Source organism: Jaculus jaculus, chromosome 15, assembly GCF_020740685.1.
Source record: "Jaculus jaculus isolate mJacJac1 chromosome 15, mJacJac1.mat.Y.cur, whole genome shotgun sequence".
Taxonomy (NCBI): Eukaryota; Metazoa; Chordata; class Mammalia; order Rodentia; family Dipodidae; genus Jaculus; species Jaculus jaculus.
The window spans coordinates 61,035,837-61,059,418 of NC_059116.1; the positions used below are offsets into that span (position 1 = coordinate 61,035,837).

The following is a 23,582-nucleotide window of genomic DNA, read 5'->3' on the forward strand; positions in this document are numbered from 1 at the left end:
GTTGAGTGTCCTCAGTGTCGATCTCCATCACCCTTGTGCTGATATCAGTTTCACTAAGAAAGCAGCTCTCTTGCTCATTTCTCCAATTCCTCTGTGGTTTCAGCTGGGGCCAAAGTGGAATACACTGGGTCGTTTATCTCCTTAGGTCCTGCTTCCATCTGAAAAAGAGCAACAGATTCTCTAACAGAGAATGAAGTCAGCACTGGTTAAATGGGATAGCCATTATTAATTTAGACAGAATTGAAAGGATGTATATCCTCTTATAGTCTAAGGTTAGTGGGAACTTGACATGGAAAGTGGAATCAGTACCTGGATATGATTCTGACTTGTTTCCCCAGTTCCAGATATGGTTTCCTTTATACTGAGCAGATCTGTTAGCCAATCCAAGAGCAGTTGGTTACCCACCATGGCTGTGTGCCACTATTGTACTTGTGTGAACATCATGTCAGGTTGTTTGCTTCTGAGTCACTTAGACTTTGAGTTGCTTGGACAGATGCTGGCCACTTTCCCCTGGTAGCTTGTGTAGTGCCTTCCAGCACTAGATGGGCTAATTGTCTGGGGACTGGCTCTCCTCTGGATTCCAACCAGGTCTCTCCATGGTCCATGCCAATGGTATCTTTAGCAGTAGGTCTTAACATTAACCTCTGGTGGGTAATCAAGTGCTCTGACAGAAGTCTGTCTTGTTTGTTTTTGTTTTGGGAGATCTAGTAGGTCTCTCTGATCAACAGCTCATTGTGGATGTAAACCATATCCTGGTACAGGGAATTACAGGCCAGTGCCAAGGGAAACGAAAAAAGAAAAAGAGAAAGAAAGAGAAACAGGAGAAATTTGAGGTTATGTTTCATTCATCTCACCCTCTCCAGGGCCCTTCGATTCAGGTGCTCCCTCTAAGGTCCTTTTGAGAGTTCCAACGTTTAGTTTGACTTCCAGGATATAGGATTTTATGGTACCAGGTCAATTTCGGTTTTGTGTCCCTCTACCCTACCTCTCCCCTCAAGCCCTACCCTCCCTATTGTCCAAGCCTCAAGATGCTATTCAGTTATGTCAGCAACTCAGGCTGATCCAGGTTAGGAACTACAGGTCAGTGAGATTATTTGATGGTTGTCTTTCTGTGATTATGTGAGTTTGCATAGAATAATCTGTTCCAAGTTCAATCATTTTTCTACAAATTTCAATGTGTCATTTTTTTTTTCTTACTGCTGAGTAGAATTCCATCGTGTAGATATACCACATCTTGGTTATCCATTCATCCAATGATGGAAACCTGGGTTGATTCTAGTTTTTAGCTATTATGAATTGAGCAGCTATGAACATTGTTGAGCAAATATTTCTGAACTGAGATATGGAGCTTTTAGGGTAAATGTCAGTAAGAGAACAACAGGGTCTGCTGGTAACTCTATATTCATCCTTTTTAGGAGTCTCCAAATTGATCTTCACAGTGGTTGTAACAGCTTACATTCCCTCCAACAGTGAATGACTGTTCCTATTTCTCCATAGCCTCACCAACATTTGTTTTTATTTCAATTTTTTAATATTTTCTATCCTTACTGGGGTAAGGTGGAATCTCATAGTTGTTTTAATTTGTATTTCCCTAATGGTTAGGGACGTTAAACATTTCCTTAAGTATGTGTTAGCTATTTGTAATTCTTCATGTGAGAACTCCCTATTTAGTTCTGTGCCCCACTTTGGAAGTGGGTCATTTGATTTTTTTATTGTTTAGTTTTTTGAGTTCTTTGTAGATTTTAGATGTTAGGCATCTGTCAGTGGTATAACTAACAAAGATTTTCTCCCATTCCATGGGTAATCTATTGGGTCTGCTTATGGTATGTTTGTCTGTGCAAAAACTTTTTAGCCTCATGGCATTCCATTGATTGAGTGCTTGTTTAATTTCCTGGACTACTGGTGTTTTTCCTTTTCCCAGTCCTATCATGGAGAGTGTCTCCTATTTTTTCTTCCAGTAGTTGAAGAGTTTCAGGTCTTATATTGAGATCTTTAATCCATCTGGACTTGATTTTTTTATATGGTGAAATGAGTGGGTCTAATTTCATTTTTCTACATATAGTCATCCAATTTTTCCAATACCATTTGTTGAAGATGCTGTCTTTTCTCCAGTCTACATTATTATTACGTTTGTCAAAGATCAAGCAGCTGTAGTTACTTGACCTCAGGTCTGGGTCTTCAATTCTGTTCTACTAGTAAATATTTCTGTTTTTATTCCAGTATCATGCTGTTTTCATCACTATGGCTTTGTAATATAGATTGGGTATGTTGATACCACCAGAGGGTTTTTATTTTTTTTCCTGAGGTTATGCTTGGATATCTGAGGCATTCTGCCATTCCATATGAATTTTGAGATCATTTTTTTCAATGCTGGTATCTTTATTGGTATTACATTAAATCTGTACATTGCTTTTGGTAGAATTGCCATTTTTACAATATTAATTTTACCTATCCAGGAGCATGGGTGGTCTTTCCATCTTAAGTCCTCTTCGATTTCTTTCTTAAGCGTTTTTATGCTTTCCTTGTATAGGTCTTTCACATCCTTGGTTAGTGTTATTCCAAAGTGTCTAATTTTTTTTTTTTTGTTGTTGTTGCTGCTGTTGAAAATGGGATAGCCTCACTGATTTCCCTCTGTGTATATTTGTTTTTTTGCATATAGAAAAGCTACTGATTTTTGTGCATTGATTTTTGTATCCTGCCACTTTGCTGAAGGAATTAATCACCATTAGAAGTTTTGAGATGGAGACTTGGGTCACTTATGTACAGGATCGTGTCATCTGCAAATAGGGCTAATTTGACTTCTTCCTTTCCAATTTGAATCCCTTTTATTTCTTTTCCCTGTGTTATTGCTTGAGCTAGTACGTCTAGTACTCTGTTGAAGAGCAGTGGTGAGAGTGGGCACCCCTGTCTTGTTCCCAATCTCAGTGGGAACTCCTTGAATTTCTTCCCCATTAAGTATTACTTGGTTTTTTAGGAGCTTTATTATAATATTATTTTATCTTATATATTATATTATATATATGTATAATAATTATAGAAGCCTTTATTGAGTTGAAATATAAGCCTCCCATGCCTATTCTTTCTAGCATTTTGATCATGAAGTGGTGGTATATTTTGTCAGACACCTTCTCTGCATCAATTGAGATGATCATGTGGCTCATATGGTTATGTTTGTTTATGTGGTGTATTACGTTGACCAGTTTCCATATGTTAAACCTTCCCTGCATCCCTGGGATGAAGCCTACTACATATAATGCTTTTGATGTGTTGTTAAATTCACTTTGCAGGATTTTGTTCAGGATCTTTGCATCTAAGTTCATTAGGAATATAGGTCTAAATTTTTCTTTCTTTCTTGCATCTCTGTCTGATTTTTGTATCAGGGTGATGCTAGCCTCATAAAAGGAGTTGGGAAGGATTCCCTGGTCTCGGATCATGTGGAACAGTTTGAGAACAGTTTTTTACTTGTTTTTAACCTTCATACTAAAGAAGTAATGATTTAAATACCAGGCATATGTGCGGTATTCTGGATTTCAGACCCATTTAACAATGATTTTGTATGTATATGTGTGCATGCATGTTTCTATGTATATGGTGTTATAAGTACATGCAGGTACATGTGCTTGTGGTGACCAGAGGTTGATGTCAGATGTCTTCCTGAGCATAGAGCTCATGACGTTCTCTTCTCTAGCTAGCCAGTGAGCCCCAGGGGTGCGGGGACTGCAGCACACCAGGCGGTTTACATGCTACTGGGGACTCAAGCTCCAGTTTTCATGCTGTTGCGGCAGGGACTTAACAACTGAGCCATCTCCCCAGCAGCTTATGTAACATTTAGTGTGCATTAATTTCTAAATGGGTTTTGTACTTCTGATGGCTTATATTGATTGTCAACTTTTATATTTTTGTTTTTACCATATATTTTTGTCATTACTATAGTTTTTTCACCTTAATCTCTATCATTTCTTGCAATAAAGGATTGCTGGTGGTGAATCTCAACTTCTTTTGGGGGATGTTTTAAGTCTTCATTTCTAAAGGATGGCATTTCTGACTAAAATAGTCTTTGCTAGGAGTTTGTTTGTTTGTTTGTTTTGATCAAAACTTTAAGTGTATCATTCTGGGGTGGTTTAATTCAGGTGTCCCCCATAAACTTAGGTTTTCTGAATGCTAGGTTCCCTGCTGATGGAGATTTGGGAATTAATGCCTCCTGGAGGCAGAGTATTGTTGGGGGTGGGCTTATGGGTGTTAAAGCCAGTTTCCCCTTGCCAGTGTTTGGCACACTCTCCTGTTGCTATTGTCCACCTTATGTTGGCCAGGGGGTGATGTCCACCTTCTGCTCATGCCATCATTTTCTTCTGCCATCATGGAGCCTCCCCTCGATCCTGTAAGCCAAAATAAATCTCTTTTTCCCAGAAGCTGCTCTCAGTTGGGTGATTTCTACCAGCAATGTGAACTGGACAGCAACAGTAAAGTGGTACTGAGGAGTCGGATTGCTGCTAGACACCTGACTGTGTTGCTTTGGCCTTTTGGAGCTGATTTTCAAGAGGAATGTGGAAGTATTTGAAACCTTGGCCTAAGAGATTCCTTGTAGTGCTGTAAACACAGCTTGATGGATTGTTCTTGTCAGATTTGAAAGACCTGAATGCAGTAAAAAGTACGGACTGTGCGGTTTGGCTTATGAGGGTGAGAAAGAGCTTGCTTGCAGTTGGTTGATTTCTACCAGCAACGTGAACTGGACTGCAACACATTCTGTAGTCTTCTAGCTTGTGAGACCTCTGTTGAGAAGTCTCTTGCAAGCTTTACTGGTTGTCTTCATCTTCCTTGTTACATTCAGGGGGCTCTGTCTTAGATTCTTGGCAGTTGGTTTGTATGTCTGTGTTTGTTTGGGTTGAATCTGATTGGTGAGCTTTGCTTTTTCTGGGTCTGTGCATTTATTTATATCTTTCCCCAGGTTTGCAAAGGTTTTTGCTCTTTTTAAAAATTACTTTTACTAACTTTACTGTGTGAAAAAAATCATGTTAGTCACATTCCTCTCCAGTTATCCTCTTATGTCCCTTCCTGTTGCCTCCATTCCTTTGAAGACTTTCCTTAATGGGTTTTTGGCATTCACTGTAGGGTCATGAATGCATCAGTCAGTCTCTCTGTGTGTGTGGAGGAGACAGTGCCTCAGGATACTCCTTTCCATCTTTATGATCTTTCTGCCTCCACTTCTGCAATGTTCCCTGGGCCTTGGCAGGGATGATGTTGAGGTCTCTATAACCTCTGAATTTCTGCTTTGATGAGTTTTTTTTTTTTTCCTTCAGTAGAATCTCTAACCCCGTGTTGTAGTCAGTTTGACGTTGCTGGAATGAATTTCCAAACCAGGCCCAGTTTATGGGGGGAAGGGATTTATCTGAAGCTTGCAGATCCAGGGGAAGTTCTATAATGGCAGAAGAAGCTGTCCCCTTTCATAGATCCACAAAGCAAGCAATCAGCAACAAAATACTAACAGTGGGCTCAGTGGTTGAGGCACTTGCCTGCAAAGCCAAAGGACCCAGGTTCAATTCACCAGGACCATGTAAGCCAGATGCACAACATGGCACATGTATCTGGAGTTTGTTTGCAGCAACTAGAGGCCCTGGTGTGCCCATTCTCAATCTCTCTCTGTCTCTTTTTCTGTCTTTCAAATGAATAAAAAGAAAATAAGAAAATAAAGAAAACACCAAAATCAAAAACATCAGGGACTTAGGCAGAACTCACTCTGCATGCTGTAGGATAGAAGTCAGATCCTCCCCCAGTAACACCTTAGGGCTGGACCACAGATCTTGCCATAGTGACACTTCTTTCAGCCAGGTGGCTCAAAATCCAAGTTACAGCTTGAAGAAGACATTTGAGTCGGCTGAGGGACATACATTCAAATTACCCCACTCATGCGGATCTAAAACTCACTTTAGTTCCAGGCTGGCCTCGAACTCAGTGATCCTCCTACCTCTGCTTCCCAAGTGCTGAGATTAAAGGTATGTGCCACCACACCTGGTTTTGATTTGTGTTGAGTGTCCTCATTTTCTATCACCATTTCTGTGGAGCTGGTTATCAGGCTAGCAGTGAGAGTAGCCCTTACATTTAAATTGCCACTTCCTCTTTAATGCCTCCTGGGTGTTGAAGATGTGAAACACATGGCTTGTCTTATGCTAGACAATTGGCTGTCCTTTTTAATGAATTTATTATTTTTATTTATTTTTTACATAGGTTAAAGTCTTATATCCTAATTCTCTTGGTCACCATTTTCCTGATGGCCCTCCTCAGTGTAGTTACTAGTTTCCTCTATGGGGTAATTAGTACCTCAGTCAGTCTGGGGAGGCAGGTTGTGTCTCAGGATATTTCTACTCACTCTGTGGTTCTTACAACCTCCCTGCTTCCTTCTACACAACAATCCCTGTGTCTTGGCAGGTCTATTAGCAGTTTGGTTTACTGTTGAGTTCTCTTCTAGCTATCTTTTCTTACGTTGATGGATCTTATTTCCCTGGTTTTCACTGACATCTTTAAAACAAACAAACAACAACAACAAAAAAAAAAACAGATTTTCCAACCAAGAGTGAGAGCATCATGAATTAAAGAGGATAAGCATAGTTATTTAAGAGACATTTTAGTATAGGCACTCCTCTTGGTCAAAGTCCAGTGGGAGCTTCTGTATGGAATTTATGACCTTCTTATCCCTAGTATTCTGACTTGGTTCTCAGTGGCAGGCATGACTTGTGACCCACTGAAGGGCCTCATATTCAATCAGAGAACAGCCATTGATTACCTACATAGGCCACTATTGCACAGGTATGTATCTCTTTCATAACTTACGGCATGGTCTTTAAACAAGTTTTTAGCATTTCTTATATTTTACTTTTAGATCTTCTGTAATTGGAAAATGTGGTCTTTGATGTGCTGTCCGTCCTTTAAAGCTTTCTTCATTTCTTTTTTCCCCTCTGACTATATATTTTCTAATAATTCTCTAAGTATACATATTCTTTCTTAGGCTTGATAAATCTTCTACTTTATATCTTATTTTTCAGATCTAGCATTTATTTTGAAACTATAAACATAAATCTTTTGAATGTGGCCTCTGAAAGTACATTGGTGGAATATGGAATACAGGAAGATAGTCCTGGCAGAAAATGTTGGGTAGGAAGAATAAAAGCAAGGCATTAGGGGAAAGTAGACATTGAGTAAATTGGGGATATTCAAGGTTCCCATTCTTGTAGACTTGAAGGCCTTGGAGGACAATCGAGGGGACACAGGTAGATGGAGTTTAGATTATTCCAGGGCTATCTGAATGTGAGCTGATGGCAATAAAGAGATAAAGTTAAAATAGCAACTGAGTACACAAGTTTCAAAAACTAGCAAAGTTACTATTATCAGAAATGATGGATATCATGAAGATCCAGAAATTTCTAAAGCTGTTCACCAAATGCCATGGTGGTTTCTGGAATGTTCCATATCTGCTCTTACAAAGCAGATTAGACATTATTAGAATTGCCAATAATATATAACCTTGATAAGGGTTCAGATGTCATTCTGAATAAGTACTTTATTTACTTCTTGGGTATACTTTTTCTTTCTGAATCTTTAAGACCATATAAGTAGCCAGAATTTCACTCTTATGTATTTTTAAGGTCACTTGCAGCTCTTTATGGACCTGAGAGGAGCTCTGAGCTCTGTGGCTCAGCATTTATGCCATCTTCAGGATATTTCATGGGCAGGCTGACCATGTAACCTCCATTGGAAGCATTGAGCACCTTCCCCTTTGTTTTGACTTTCCTTTACCAAACTGTACACCATTTTTCAAGTCCAGTCTCTGTGCCTCCATAATCTCGCTGATCAAGACCAGAGTTGTAGGATACACTAGGAGTGTCTGGTCATCTCATGTAGCCCTTTTGACCTGGGAGCAGGAATCAGAATATTGGTTGTCCTTTTTAGCTGTGGTGTCTTCAATTGGCTTTCACTTCTGCATGTACTTATTGAGCACCCAAAAGGACGGTTAAACCAGTCTTAAAGAAAAGTGTGAATAGAGGGCTAGAGAGGTGGCTTAGTGGTTAAGCGCTTGCCTGTGAAGTCTAAGGACCCTGGTTCTAGGCTTGATTTCCCAGGACCCATGTTAGCCAGATGAACAAGGGGGCACATGTGTCTGGAGTTCGTTTGCAGTGGCTGGAAGCCCTGGCATGCCCATTCTCTCTCTGTTTCTCTATCTGCCTCTTTGTCTCTCTGTCACTTTCAAATAAATGAAAATTAACAAAATTAAAAAAAAAAAGAAAAGTGTGAATAGAGAACAGATCTGATCACTTTAGTTTTGACCAAAATGGATCTTGTTAATGGTACAGAAGCTCAAAGTCATTCTGCCTAGCATTCAGATCTAGTTGCCTGGTACCTTTGTAAGCCATGTCTGGAACAAAAAAAGAAGAAATGTCTTATTTTATTAAATAGCTCACAGCTGTTAGCACAGGCTGAGCATGTTAACAAATCTATAAACAATTTTTTTATAAGATGTGGAGCATTCTGTCCCCTTTTCTTTTGTTTTAATTTTTTTTGTTATTTTTGTTTATTTATTTGAGAGAGACAGAGAGGGACAGAAAGAGGCAGATAGAGAGAGGGAGAGAGAATGGGCACACCAGGGCCTCCAGCCACTGCAAATGAACTCCAGATGCATGTGCCCCTTGTGCATCTGGCTAACGTGGGTCCTGGGGAGTCGAGCCTCAAACTGGGGTCCTTAAGCTTCACAGGCAAGCGCTTAACTGCTAAGCCATCTCTCCAGCCCTATAAGCAATTTTTTAATGTTGTATTTTCATTTATTTATTAGAGAGAGAGGAAGGGAGAGAGAGAGAGAAAAAGAGAGAGAGAGAGAAAGAGAGACAGAGAATGAGCATGTCAGGGCCTCTAGCCATTATAAACATACTCCAGATGCATGTGCCACCATGTACATCTGGCTTATGTGGAATCTGGAGACTCGAACCTGGGTCCTTAGGATTCAATGGCAAGTGCCTTGACCACTAAACCGGCTCTCCAGCCCCTATAAACAATATTTTATCAACAAATTATAAATACTTGGAAATGGTTTTGTTAAAACATAACTAAAACATTATAGAGTCCTGACATCTCTGCTTTAAGATATCAGAGCAAGTGTCCTCAGATTTAATTTGGTAGCTTTAGGGTAGGCTAGCCTCTAATTCCTGGTCCTTTTGCCTCTTAGGTGCTAAGATTAAAGGTATAAGCCATCACACCTAGCAGAATTGCCAATAGTCCCCTAAAATGCCTAGTGCTGAGATTCAAGGTGTGAGCCACTATGCCCAGCAAAAACCCTGTCACTCCCAGTATCCTCCTAAGCTGCTTGAGATGTCTTAAGGAGTGGATGAGAGACAAATAGCTGGACATGGGGAGACTTCCGCCCATTGAGAATTCCCTTAGTGGGCTAGGTTTTCTTATTTACCTGAAGGTATGTTACCTAGGATAATAAAATGGAGGGTTATGCCCTTCTCTTACTTATAACTTTATTAGCTTGGGGTTAATTTGCTGTGACACAGAAATTGTGAATGGAAGCCCTCAAAAATTGAGAAAACACATTGCCATAAAATGGAGACTTTCTTGCCTCCCTAAGAGCAAAAGTTAAAATAAATAAAACTAGATTATTTATTTTGTAAAACCTGGAATATGGGCTTGAGAGATGGTTTAGTGGTGAAGGCACTTGCTTGCAAGCCTGATGGTCCAGGTTTGAATCCCTAAGTACCCACATAGAGTCAGATGCACAAAGTAATGCATACATTCAGAGCTTTCTTATAGTGGCAAGAAGCCCTGGTATACCTCCCCCACTACTAGAAAAAAAATCTGAAATATAAACCCATCAATGACAAATCTGAATTATATTTATAGCATCATATTATAAATTAAGATTACTGTTTACATGTTGTTAAATTTTATAAAATCCTAAGCTTATTGTAAGCTGTAAGTCTTACTTAAATCTGGTTCTCTCTTTTGTTGTTGTTGTTGTCTGTTTATTTATTTTTTTTTTAAAAAAGCTATTTTTATTTATTTATTTGAGAGTGACAGAAAGAAGGAGAGAGAGAGAGAAAAAAAAAAATGGGCATGCCAGGGCCTCCAGCCACTGCAAATGAACTCCAGATGTGTGCACCCCTTGTGCATCTGGCTAACATGGGTCCTGGGGAATCGAGCCTCGAACTGGGGTCCTTAGGCTTCACAGGCAAGCACTTAACTACTAAGCCATCTCTCCAGCCCAGAGTCTTGCCTTTTTTAAAATTTATTTTTATTTATTTATTAGAGACACACACACAGAGAGAATGAAAATAGGCATGCCAGGGCATCTAGCCACTGTAAACCAACTCCAGATGCATGCACCACCATGTGCATCTGGCTTACATGGGACCTGAAGAATCAAACCTGGATCCTTAGGCTTTGCAGGCAAGTGCCTCTAACTGCTAAGCCATCTCTCCGGCCCTTGCCTTTTTTTCTTTTTCTTTTTATTTATTTATTTTTTTTTTGGTTTTTCGAGGTAGTGTCTCACTCTGGTCCAGGCTGACCTGGAATTAACTCTGTAGTCTCAGGGTGGCCTTGAACTCACGGCGATCCTCCTACCTCTGCCTCCCGAGTGCTGGGATTAAAGGCGTGCGCCACCACGCCCGGCCCCTTTTTTTCTTTTTAAATTGAAGAATATTATGAAAGGAAGAGACATTAGACAATTGTGTCTGTCAACTGGCAAACTTCCCTTATCAGCCAGTGTTGAAAGAAATTATCACAACAAATTATTATTTAATAATTTAAACAATGCAGATTTGTTATACCACAATTCTAGAGGCTAGAAGTCCCAAGTCTGTTTTAGTGTGCTAAAGTCAAGAGCTAGCAGAGCTGTTTTCCTTCTGGAAGCTTGAGGGGAAAGTGTGTTTCCTGGCCTTGGATAGATTTTAAGAGGTCACCTGCATTCTTTTTTTTTTTTTTTTTAATTTTTATTAACATTTTCCATGATTATAAAATATATCCCATGGTAATTCCCTCCCTCCCCACCCCCACACTTTCCCATTTGAAATTCCATTCTCCATCATATTACCTCCCCATTACAATCATTGTAATTACATATATATAATATCAACCTATTAAGTATCCTTTTCCCTTCCTTTCTCTACCCTTTATGTCTCCTTTTTACCTTACTGGCCTCTGCTACTAAGTATTTTCATTCTCACGCAGAAGCCCAATCATCTGTAGCTAGGATCCACATGTGAGAGAGAACATGTGGCACTTGGCTTTCTGGGCCTGGGTTACCTCACTTAGTATAATACTTTCCAGACCCATCCATTTTTCTGCAAATTTCATAACTTCATTTTTCTTTACCGCTGAGTAGAACTCCATTGTATAAATGTGCCACATCTTCATTATCCACTCATCTGTTGAGGGATATCTAGGCTGGTTCCAATTCCCAGCTATTATAGATTGAGCAGCAATAAACATGGTTGAGCACGTACTTCTAAGGATATATGCCTAGGAGTGCTATAGCTGGGTCATATGGTAGATCAATCTCTAGCTGTTTTAGGAACCTCCACACTGTTTTCCACAATGGCTGGACCAGATTGCATTCCCACCAGCAGTGCAGAAGGGTTCCTTTTTTTCCACATCCCCGCCAACATTTATGATAATTTGTTTTCATGATGGTGGCCAGTCTTTTTCTTTTTTTTTTTTTGAGGTAGGGTTTCACTGTAGCCCAGACTGACCTGGAATTCACTATGTGGTGTCAGGGTGGCCATCGAACTCACAGCAATCCTTCTACCTCAGCCTCCCAAGTGCTGGAATTAAAGGCACATGCCACGATGCCTGGCTGCATCAAATTTACTTCAACAAAATCATGTTTTCACCATGTCATATCAGACTTACGAGAAATAATTTTTTTGTTTGTTTTTGTTTTTCAAGGTAGGTTCTCCCTCTAGCCCAGGCTGACTTGGAATTCATTATGTGTTCTCAACATGACCTTGAACTCTAGGCGATCCTCCTACTTCTGCCTCCCAAGTGCTGAGATTAAAGGACTGTGCCACCATATACAGCCCGAGATCTTTACAGGTTTTGTAGGCATAAGCAGATCTTATTTTGTAAACAGAAAGTGAAATGGGGCCATGACAAGAGTCACTTTGGAATACTGTACATTTACTTTTCATTGATAAAGCAGGAATATCATTTAATATTTTAAACCCCAGTGCACTGAATTATAGGACACTTTATTTAATTATGAAACATGGGTTTTTAGGGAGTGTGGTAGTTTGAGTGCATGGCCCCATAAACGCAGGTGTTTTGTTAAAACAGTTTGCACTTCAGCCCCTAGCAGGCCCGACTCCTGCTGCAGGGAGGCCTGTCTCTGGTGGCCGTTCTGAATTCCAGTGTTTAGGGAGCAGCTTGAGCTCCAGGTTCCTGTTTACTTGGTTTTGGTGTTTGCTGGCTGGTGGTAGTTTCTCTTTGCTTAGATCTGTGAAAGGCAGCCTGTTTCTTCTGCCATTGATGGAACTTCCCCTGGACCTGTAAGCTTGACATAAGCAAGTCCCTTCCTCCTGTAAACTGGTTGGAAGTGTGTCTTAGCAATGTGGAGATGACTACAACAGAGTACAAAAGCAATAGGAAGGAGGCGGTCATTGGGCACTGTGGTTTGTTTTTGACTTTTATAATTTGGCTAAGAACAGTCAAGCCAAATCTTTGGGTGTTCCTAACAAGAGACAGTGGAGATAAAGTTAATGTAAAGTAGCTAGGTATCGGAGTATGTTCTAAGGCTTTTTAGAGTTTTTCATTTGTTTTGTTGTAAGTATTAATGTCAAAGTGTTGTACTTTGTAAAAAAAAAAAAAAAAGTGTAGTACTTTGACTGAATGTCCCCCAATAGATTCAGGAGTTTTACTACTTAATCTTGTGACTTAGTGTCATTGTGTGTGGATCCTAGGGTCCAGCCATAAGGTACTTAGGTAAGTGGCTTTTGGGGTGGCTCTGAAATTCCAGACTAAAGATATGCAGTGTTTGAGCTCTGCTTCAGGTGCCTGGAGTGTAATTGTGTTGTGGTATAGGTGGTAGTTGCTTTTCTTACTGTGTAGATCTGTGTAAAGAGGGCCAGTTTCTTCCACCATTATGGAACTTCCCCTGGGTCTGTAAACTTCAATAAATTCCATTCCTCCTATAAACTGTGTCTGGTCTAGAGGTTCATCCCATAAATATGAATCTGACTGTGACATAAAGGTAATTGTAGTTTAAGGGATTGGATCTAATTAATGTTCTTCTTTTTCTCATTAGTAAGAAGTCTGTTTTTGGCTCTAGGAGTTTGGATTTAAAATACAGGCATCCTTAATTGGAATTCCATTTGTAAGACTTCAGATAACTCTTTGTTAATTTAAAAAGTAGACTTTTAAAAATTCAAATCATACTGAATAATTAGAGAATTTTTTCCCACAAAGTAGTGAACAAAGAATCTTTTTTAAACATGAAGATTTGGTTTAAGTAAGGTAGGAGGTCTGGGTAAACAAATAGGCAAGATTAATGAAAGCACAAGATATCATCCTCAATTGCATCTTCAGTAATTAACATTTTTCTAGTACTTAGAAATATACTAAGAAAAAGTCTAAATATCTTTTTATTAGTACACTGTGGGTATATAGCCATGTTGGTACCATCATTAGCCTCCTCCCTATCCTCCCCCCTCCGCAGGGCCCCTCCTCATTGGGAAATGTGGGTTGTGTACTGTGGAGTTAGCCATCAGTTATGGATAAGAGGCAATGTCTATGTGCATAGTGTCCCAACATGTGGCTCTAACAATCTTAATGGGGAGCCCCCTCTTCCGCAAATTTTCCTGAGCCATGTTGGGTTCAACTTAGGTCTACTTCAGTGATGAGGTCTTGGGAGCCTCTGGTTCTCTGGGTCTCTGGTTTGGTAGGAGCTGAGTGTTCTCTGTGTCTGTCTCCTTCACGCTTGTGCTGGTACCAGGTTCACCAAGAAAGCAGCACTCTTGCTCATTTCCCCAGTTACTGTACAGTTTCAGCTGGGCCCCTGGTGAGGTGCAATGGGCTGATTTTCTCCTCAGGGTTTGCATCCATATGAAAAAGAGAAGCAGATTCTCCAACAGAGAGTGAAGTAAGCACCAGATAAATAGGATAACCACTATTATTTTAGAGAGAATTTAATAGGTTTAGGCCCTCTGTAGCCCATGATTGGTGGGAGCTTGATAATGGAGAACAGGCTCATTTTTTGGATATGGTTCTGACTTGTTTCCCAGATGTAGCTATGGGTTCTCTTCCACTGAGTGGATCTGTTAACCAAATCAAGGGCAGTTGGTTACCCAATAAAAAAGTGGCTTTATGCCACTATTGCACTTGTGTGAGCATCATGTCAGGTTGTTTGCTGCTGAGTAGCTTAGACCACGAGTTGCTTGGACAGATGTTGGTCATTTCCCCCCAGTTGCTCATGTAGTACCTTCTGGCATTAGATGAGCTAACTCTCTGGGGACTGACTGTCTTCCAGATTCCAGCCAGGTCACTCCATGTTCTGTAGAAACAGCATATGTTGTCTTTGGCAGCAGGGTCTTACCATTAACCTTTGGTGGGTCATCAAGTACTCTGACATAAATTTGTCTTCTTTTGGGAAACCTTGTAGGTGTCTCTGATCAACTGTGGATCTTAACTGCATGCTCGTACTTGGAGTTACAGGCCAGTGCCAGGGAAAAGAGGAAGAAAAAAATAGGTAATATAAAAGAGTAAGAGAGAAGGGGAGGGAGAAAGAGAGAGAGAAACAGGAGAATATTAATGTTAGTCTTCATCATACCCTCTCCAGGGCCTTGTGATTCAGGTGTTACCTCTAAGGATCTGATTAAGGTTCAACCATTTAGTCTTGTCTTTTAGGATATAGAATTTTATGGTAGCATTGCCATTTGGGTCCAGTTTTGTATGCCCCCCCCCCCCGCCCCGACTCTTCCCTCCTGCCACACCCTCCCTATTGTCCGGTCCTTGCTTATTAGGTATGTCAGCATCTCAGGCTGATTCAGGTTAGGAGCCACAGACGAGTGAGACCATGTGACAATTGTCTTTCTGTGGTTGGGCTGTTTACTGCTCACCTGCTGCTTTTCCTCAGAGTCTGGATACCAAGCAGAGCACTCCCTTGTGCTGGCCCTTGAGCCTTTCCTGTAGCGGGCTCTGGCCATTTCAGACTTACATGAAAGGAAAAATTTGGAAAATGCTGATGCCAAGGTTAAGGGTTGTTATGGTATAGTTTTTTATTTTTTATTGATGACTTCCATAATTATAGACAATAAACCATGATAATTTCTTGCCACCCTCACTTTCCCCTTTGCAACTCCACTCTCCATCATATACCCTCCCCCTCTCAATCAGTCTTTTATTTTGATGTCATCATCTTTTCTTCCTTTTATACTGGTCTTCTATAGGTAATGCCAGGCAATGTGATGTCATGGGTATCCAGGCCATTTTGTGCCTGGAGGAGCATGTTGTAAGGAGTCCTACCCTTCCTTTGGCTCTTGCATTTTTTCTGCCACCTCTTCCGCAGTGGACCCTGAGCCTTGGAAGGTTGATAGAGATGTTTCAGTGCTGAATCTCACAGCACTTCTCAGTGCTGTGTTGCCTTTTGAGTCATCCCACATGCTGCTGTGATCTGAAAAGAGAAGCTTCTCTGACCAAGAGTGAGAGTAGCATTAATATATGGGTATGAACATTAAGAGAAGTGCTTACTGGGCAGTAGTTTGGTGAGCATAATATAATGCATTTAGCCAGACACCAGTGGGTGTTACACCCCTAGGGCTCATGATCTCCCCTGTCATAGGTTTTCTATACCAGGCCTGTAATCCTTCCTGTGGAGCAGGCCAAAGTCCAATTAGAAAGTGGTTGATTTCCCCTATTACAGACATGCTACTTTGCACCCTATGCTGGCCAAATTTAAGGCTTGGAGTGTCCATTGTTGTTTATCTGCACTGATGACTTCTCTATCTCCCAAAGAGCTGCATGCAGTGTAGCTTTTTCCAGATTTCTGTCAGTTAGTCTACAGGAAGGAGGTTTTCAGCTCAGCTCCAGCAGGATTTCTCAGTGGCCTTGTAGCCCAAGCATGTGGAGTGTTCAGAATAGGGTCTTTCCATTTATTCCTGGTGGGAAACCAAGAGCCTGGGCAATGGCCTCTAATGTTGTGGGGGCATCAGGGACCTCCCTGGCCAACAACTCACTGAAAGGTATCCCATCCTTGGCACTTAGAATTTTCTAGTAATGATCTATGGCTTCTAGATGCTCCACTGTCCAAAAAAAATAGGTTTCCATATGACTTATTCATACCCTCTTAGATTTTGTTTAACCCTCCCCCACCCTTTCCATAGCCCATTTTTAATTGACTTGTCTGATTTATTTAGTTTTTTTTTTTTTTAGGTGTTTATATATCCTGGTTATTAATCCTCTATCATAGCTGGCAAAGATTTCTGCCATCCAGTAGGTGCTGCTCTTCACTGTGAATATAGGGTCCTTTATGTGCGAAAGCTTTGCACTTTCATGAGGTCCCAGTGGTTGACTAGTTTTTCTTTTATTATTATTATTATTTTCCTAAGCAACTGGGGTTAGATTCAGAAAGTCATTGCCTATGCCAGTAAGTTGAAGAGTTTTCCTGACTTTTTCTTCTAACAGTTTTAGAGTTTTAGGTCTGTTATTAGGATCCATTTGGACTTGGTTCTTATACATGGAAAGTGATAACGATGTATTTTTATCCTTCTTAGTATAGATGCCCAGTTTCCCTAGCATCATTTATTGAAGAGGCTATCTTTTCTCCCATGAGTACTTTTGGTATTTGTTGAAGATCAGGTGGCTGTAGCTGCCTGGACTTATATCTGGGACTTCTATTCTGTTCCATTGATCTATATATCTGTTTCTGTGCCAGTTCCATACTGTTTTTGTTACTATGGCTTTGTAATATAGGTTAAAATCAGGTATTGTGATACTACCAGCTTTATTTTGTCACTCAAAATTCTTCTGGTTATTCAAGGATTTTTGTACTTTCAAATGAATTAAAATTTTTTTTTTCTATTTCTGTGAAGAATGCCATTTTAATTTTAATGGGGATTGCATTAAATGTGTAGATTGTTTTTGGTAAGATTGACATTTTCACAATATTGATTCTTCCATTCCAGGAACATGGAATGTCTTTCCATTTCCTAGTGTCTTCTGTGATTTCTCAAACATTTTAAAGTTTTCATGGCAGAGATCCTTTGTTTCCTTGGTTAGGTTTATTCCATGGTACTTTATTTATTTATTTATTTGTTTTTGAGACAGTTGTGAATGGGAGTGATTCCTTGATTTCATCCTCAGCATGTTTGTTGTCAGTGTATAGGAAGGCTGCTTATTTCTGTGTGTCTATTATATATCCTGCTACATTGCTAAAAGTGATTATCAGCTCTAACTGTTTGCTGGTAGGATCGTTAGAGTACTTTATGTATAGAATCATATCATCTACAAATAACAATAATTTGATCTCTTCCTTTCCAATTTGTATCTCTTTTATTTGTGTCACTTGCCTTATTGCTATAGCTAAGTCTTCCCATACTATATTAAATAATAGTAGAGACAGTGGACACCCTTGTCTTACACCTGATTTTAGTGGAAAAGCTTCAAGTTTTTCCCCATTTGGTATTATTTTGGCTGCAGGTTTGTCACAAATAGCCTTTATTGTGTTGAAATATGTACCTTCTATTCCCAGTATCTGCAGGACTGTTATCATGAAGGGATGTTGGATTTTGTCATATGCCTTTTCTGTGTCTCTTGAGATCATGTGATTTTTGTTCATCGGTCCATTTATATAGTATATTACACCTATCACTTTGCATAGTTGAACCATCCCTGCATCTCTGGGATAAAGCCTCAGGGAGAAGGATCTTTTTAATATATTCTTGTATTCTGTTTGCCAATATTTGTTATGAAATTTTGCATATATGTTCATAAGGGAGATTGGTATCTAATTTTCTTCTTTTTTTGTTTCTGTTCTATCTTTGTCTTGTTTTTGTATCAAGGTCATGCAGGTTTTGTAGAAGGAGTTTGGTAGCTTTCCTTCCTTTTCTATTTTATGAAAAAGTTTGAGAAGCATTAGTGTTAGTTTTTCCATGAAGGTCTGGTAATATTCACCAATGAATTCATCTGGGCTTAGATGGTTTTTAGTTGGGAGACTTTTTTTTTTTTTTTTTTTACTTACTGCTTTGATCTTCATACTTGTTTTAGGTCTATTGAAATGGTTTATATCATCTTGATTTAATTTTGGTAGGTCATGTCAATCTATGAAATCATCCATTTCTTTCACATTTTTAAATCTTAAAGTATGCCCTTATAATTTTCTGAATCTCTTTGGTATCTATTAATATGGTACCCTTTTCATATCCAATTTTATTGAATTGTATCTCTTTTCTCTTTCAGTTAGATGTGCTAAGGGCTTACAAATCTTGTTTACCTTTCCAATAACCAAGTCTTTGTATCATTGATTCTTTGTCATTTTTTGCTTCTATTTCATTAACTTCTGCCCTAATCTTTATTATTTCTTTTTGTCTACTGATTTTTAGTTTGTCTTGTTCTTCTTTTCCCAGGGCCTTATGGTGAAGCATTATGTTATTTGTGACATTTCTAATTTCTTAATGCAGTCACTTAAGCTATTTCAGGTTTCCCTCTTAGAACTGCCTTTATTGTGTCCCAAAGATTTTATGTTATGTTCTCATTATCATTTGATTCTATGAATATTTTGATTAATATCCTCATTGACCTGTTCATCATTGAGTAGTGTACTCTTTAGTTTCCATTATTTTGTGTATGTACTATAGCTTTTCTTGCTGTTAATTTGTAGTTTAATCCCATTGTGACCAGATAGAGCACAAGGAATTATTTCAGTTTTCCTGTATCTGTTAAGATTTGCTTTGTGTCCTAATAGATGGTCTATTTTACAGAGTGTTCCATGTGCTGATGAAAAGAATGTGTATTCTGTGGTATTTGGATGGAATGTTCTGTAGATATCTGTTAGGTCCATTTGTCCTATGACATCATTTAATCCTCTGTTTATGTTTTGCTTGGATGACCTGTCAATTGAGAGTGGGGTATTGAAGTCACACACTACAATTGTGTTTGGTGTTACCTGTGACCTTAATTCTAATAGTGTTTGATGTAATTGGGAGCCCTGTGTTAGTTACATATATGTTTAGAATTGCAATGTCTTCCTGTTGGGAGATTTTCTTTAATCACTATAAACTGGCCTTCTTTATTTTTCCTAACTAATGTTGGTTTGAAGTCTACCCTGTTAGATATTAGGATAGCAACAACTGTTTGTTTTCTAGATCCATTTGCTTGATCTAGAGCCTTTCACCCTAAGATATGGAAAGGTGAGTTTCTTAGAGGCAACAAACAGAAGGATCATGTCTTTTAACCCAGTCTGCAAGCCTGTATCTTTTAATTGTGGCATTGAGGCCATTGATATTAAGAGTTATTATTGAAAAGTGTGCATTAATTCTTGCCTTTCTTCTTGTTTTATAGTTCTTCCTGTTTTTCCTTCCTCTTTTTTATTAACTATTTTTTGAGTGTGGTTTATTTTTTCCTATTTCCTTATGTGTGTGCTTTTCTTTCTCTTTAGCATGAAGGGTCTTTTCAAGTATTTTCTGTATAGCTTGTTTAGTGGTCACATACTCCTTTTGCCTGCTTTTGTTGTGGACTGTCCTTATTTCTCCATCTATTTGGATGGATAGCTTTTCTGCAAAAGTAATCTTGGTTGACAGTTGTTATCTCATAGAAATTGAAATACATCATTCCAAGCCCTTCAGGCTTTTAAAGTTTGTTTTAAGTAATCTGCTGTTGTTTTCTTGATGGACTTGCCCTTATAAGTAAGTTGAGGTTTTTCTCTAACTGCTTCAATATATTTTCTTGGTTTTGTGTGTTTTATAGATAAATTACAATATGTCAGTGAGAGGTTGCTTCCTGATTTTGTGTGTTTGGAGTTTAAAAAGCTTCCTGAATCTGTATTGGCATCACTTTTCCTATTTGGGGGAAATTTTCTTCTATGATTTTGTTGAAAATACCTACCATGAGCCAGGTATGGTGGTGCATGCCTTTAATCCCAGTACTTGGGAGGCAAAGATAGGAGGATTGCCATGAGTTTGAGGCTACCCTGAGTGTTCATAGTGAATTCCAGGTCATCTGGAAATAGAGTGAGACCTACCTCAAAAAACCAAACCAAAAAAAAAAAAAAAAAAATGAAGAAGAAAGAAAAGAAAATTCCTACTATGCCCTTGGAGTGAAATTCTACTGTGCCCTGAATTCTTAATGTTTGTTGTCTTTATAGTCCAGAATGTCTTGAAAATCCCAGACATGCCTTTCTTCTATGATTTTGTTGAAAATACCTACCATGAGCCAGGCATGGTGGTGCATGCCTTTAATCCCAGTACTTGAGAGGCAAAGATAGGAGGATTGCCATGAGTTTGAGGCTACCCTGAGTGTTCATAGTGAATTCCGGGTCATCTTGAAATAGAGTGAGACCTACCTCAAAAAACCAAACCAAAAAAAAAAAAAAAAAAAATGAAGAAGGAAGAAAAGAAAATTCCTACTATGCCCTTGGAGTGAAATTCTTCTACTGTGCCCTGAATTCTTATGTTTGTTATCTTTATAGTCCATAATGTCTTGAAAATCCCAGACTTGCCTTCCTATTAGTTTGTCTTTCTCTTTGTTGGACTGTATTGGATGTGCCACCTGGTCTTCTAGTTTAGATATTCTGTCCCCTTCTTGATCCATTCTGCTGGTGAGATTTTCTACAGAGTTTTCTATTTGATCTGCTCTGTTTTTCATTTCTAGTATTTCAGGCTGGTGTTTTTTGTTTTTTGTTTTTTTTTCTATTTCCTTAATCATGTCTTGTATTGACCTCATTTCATTAGGTTGGTGTCCTGTGTTCTCTTTCAGGAGTTTGTTTTCTTCTTTGATTCCTTTTATTTCTTCTTCAATTTTTGTTGTTGTTGTTTTTTTGAGGTAAGGTCTTGCTCTAGCTCAGGATGACCTGGAATTCACTGTGTAGTCTCAGGGTGGCCTTGAACTCACAGTGATCCTCCTACGTCTGCTGGGATTAAAGGCGTATACTACCACGCCCGCCTATGGCTCACATTTTTAATCCTAGCACTTGGGAGGCTGAGGTAGGATTGCTGTGAGTTTGAGGTCAGCCTGAGGCTACATAGTGAATCCAGGTCAGCCTGGGCTAGAGTGACCCTACATCGAAAAGACCCCCCCCCAAAAAAAAATCCATTCTGAGGAGGAGAGGAAAATATTTTGGGGAAAATAGGGTCATGATGATTACAGTATGGAACTTGTATAATCTTTGTAAAAAACTTAATTTCTTTAAACAGAAATCTGGCCAAAGCTGTACATAAGAAAGCAAAACATGTATAGAAGGTTGTAAGTCAAGTTACATTGATAATGGCTTGTATTTCATATCTTTGTAATTCGATAAAAGCAGAAAATAATCCTGGGTTTTAGAACCTTGCAGGAGAAGGCGCTCTAAAAACATTCAGTAGCAGTGTTTTCCTTGCAGGTAGATCATATACATATGCAATGTGACCATTCAGGTTCGTGTCTTTCTTCAGTAACACTAGATAGATTGTAAATCGGCACAGGGAAAATTTTTCAAAAGAATACTAAGGGAAACCTGTAGAATATTAAATCCAGAGAGTTAGCAGCCCATTCTGGACCGTAGCCAAACTGGTGGTGACAGAGTCTAAAGACCAGCAGAGCCAGAACCAGAGCCAATACCAGCATGTTTGGTCATATATCCCAATGGGCTCTGGCTTTTCTGGAGCTATCTGCATTGGAGTTATGAGGGAAATCCTTATTTTCACAATGACTAGAATTAACTACAGGTCCCAGTTCTGAAGTATCATGGCTTCTGAAGCTGGGAGTTCATTGGGTATCATTGGATTTTCTCTGAGTTTTGTATTGACACAACAACCCTCTAATCCTTCCACAAAGCAAAGTGTGTATGGAATCAAAGTCAGTACTGACTCAGTCAGCTATCTTAATCTTATTAAAAGGAGAAATTATTTTTCTGTATTTCTTTATTTTCTCTCCTGGATTATGATAAGCTTATGATCATTGATTTTATTTCATAAGTTTTCTATTGTAGATCAATGAAACAAATAGCATCTATGTTATAACTTCTTTTTATAGGTGCACCTCCATTCTTGCCAGAATCTTTTGATCGAATCCTCCTTGATGCTCCCTGCAGTGGTCTGGGACAGAGGCCGAATATGGCTTGGACTTGGACACTAAAGGAAGTGATGTCATACCAGCCACTACAGCGAAAGCTCTTTACTGTGGTATGTGGAAAGGAAGTTAACTTTCACTAGTTTGGTGTTCAGTCACCTGACAGAGGTAGAAGCAGCCCAAGTGCCCACTGACAGACAAGGAGACAAGTTATGTGTAGCCTTATGTGGATTATTGTTCAGCCTTAAAAGTCTCAGAAGCCAGACACGAAAGAACACATTTCATCTGATTGATTCTACTTATATGAGCTAACTAAAATAGGTAAATTCATAAGGAGAGAAAGTACAAGAAATGGAATTGGGTATGGGAGGAAAGAATTGTTGTTTAATAGTTACAAAGTACTCGGGAGGCAGAGGTAGGAGGATCGCCATGAGTTCGAGGCCACCCTGAGATTACAGAGTTAATTCCAGGTCAGCCTGGACCAGAGTGAGACCCTACTTTGAAAAACCAAAAAAAAAAAAAAAAAAAAAAAAAAAATAGTTACAGAGTTTTAGTTTGGAGTTTTGAAAAATTCCAGATAAATAGTGGTAATGGTTACACAAAAACACTTCATTAAATATTTAAAATGGTTAAATCAGTAATTTTGTGTTATGTACATTTTACCTCACATAACTAAAAGACTTGGAGGATTTTTATTTGTTTGTTGTTGGTTGTTGTTTGGAGATAGGGTGACACTACCTAGCCCATGCTGACTCACCTTTCAATCCTCTTGCCTCGGCCTCCTATGTGCTGGTATAACAGGCATGCACATGTCTGGCCATGTGCTTTAAAAACAGGGAGCTTTACTTCACATGGACTCATCCTTTAAAGCACATAGCTAGTAGTCTGTGGAGCTTCTTTGCTGAGACATTTCATTGATTTCAAATATTCTTCTCTTTTAAAAAAAAATCTGATTTATTGGGACAGGTACAGTGACACATGCCTTTAACCTGAACACTTGGGAGGCAGAGGTAGGAGGATTGCTGTGAGTTCAAGGCTACCAAGACTACATAGTGAATTCCAGGTTAGTCTGAGCTAAAGTGAGATCCTACCACAAGAGACAAAATAAATAAATAAATAAGATGTGTTCAATTTGTTCATGTCTAGTTAATAATTGATATAAAGACTTTAGTAACAATAAATTACTTACAATAGGGTTCCCGGGTCATCTTAGCTAGCAGATTAGAAGTAGTAAATCTAATTGAGTCAATCATATTATTACAATGTCAAGTGTGGAATAGAAGGACCACAATGTCTAGCAAGTAAATGATTTCTAATGCATCTCTGAAGCTCTGGTCATACCTTTGAGC

At 39.1% G+C, this 23,582-nt stretch overlaps 1 protein-coding gene across 5 annotated transcripts in view; it reads left to right on the forward strand.

Moving 5' to 3' along the window:
• The window catches only part of Nsun6 (NOP2/Sun RNA methyltransferase 6), an 85,488-nt gene that overhangs the window by 53,681 nt on the left and 8,225 nt on the right, over positions 1-23,582 (forward strand). For 4 of the 5 annotated variants that reach the window (XM_045134955.1, XM_045134956.1, XM_045134957.1 and 1 more), the window contains one exon: positions 22,198-22,346. In XM_045134955.1, coding sequence (XP_044990890.1) covers positions 22,198-22,346 — 149 coding nt within the window. Of the gene's footprint in view, positions 1-6,713; positions 6,802-22,197; positions 22,347-23,582 lie in introns of all 5 variants that reach the window. The other variant, XR_006633667.1, reaches the window with a different exon arrangement.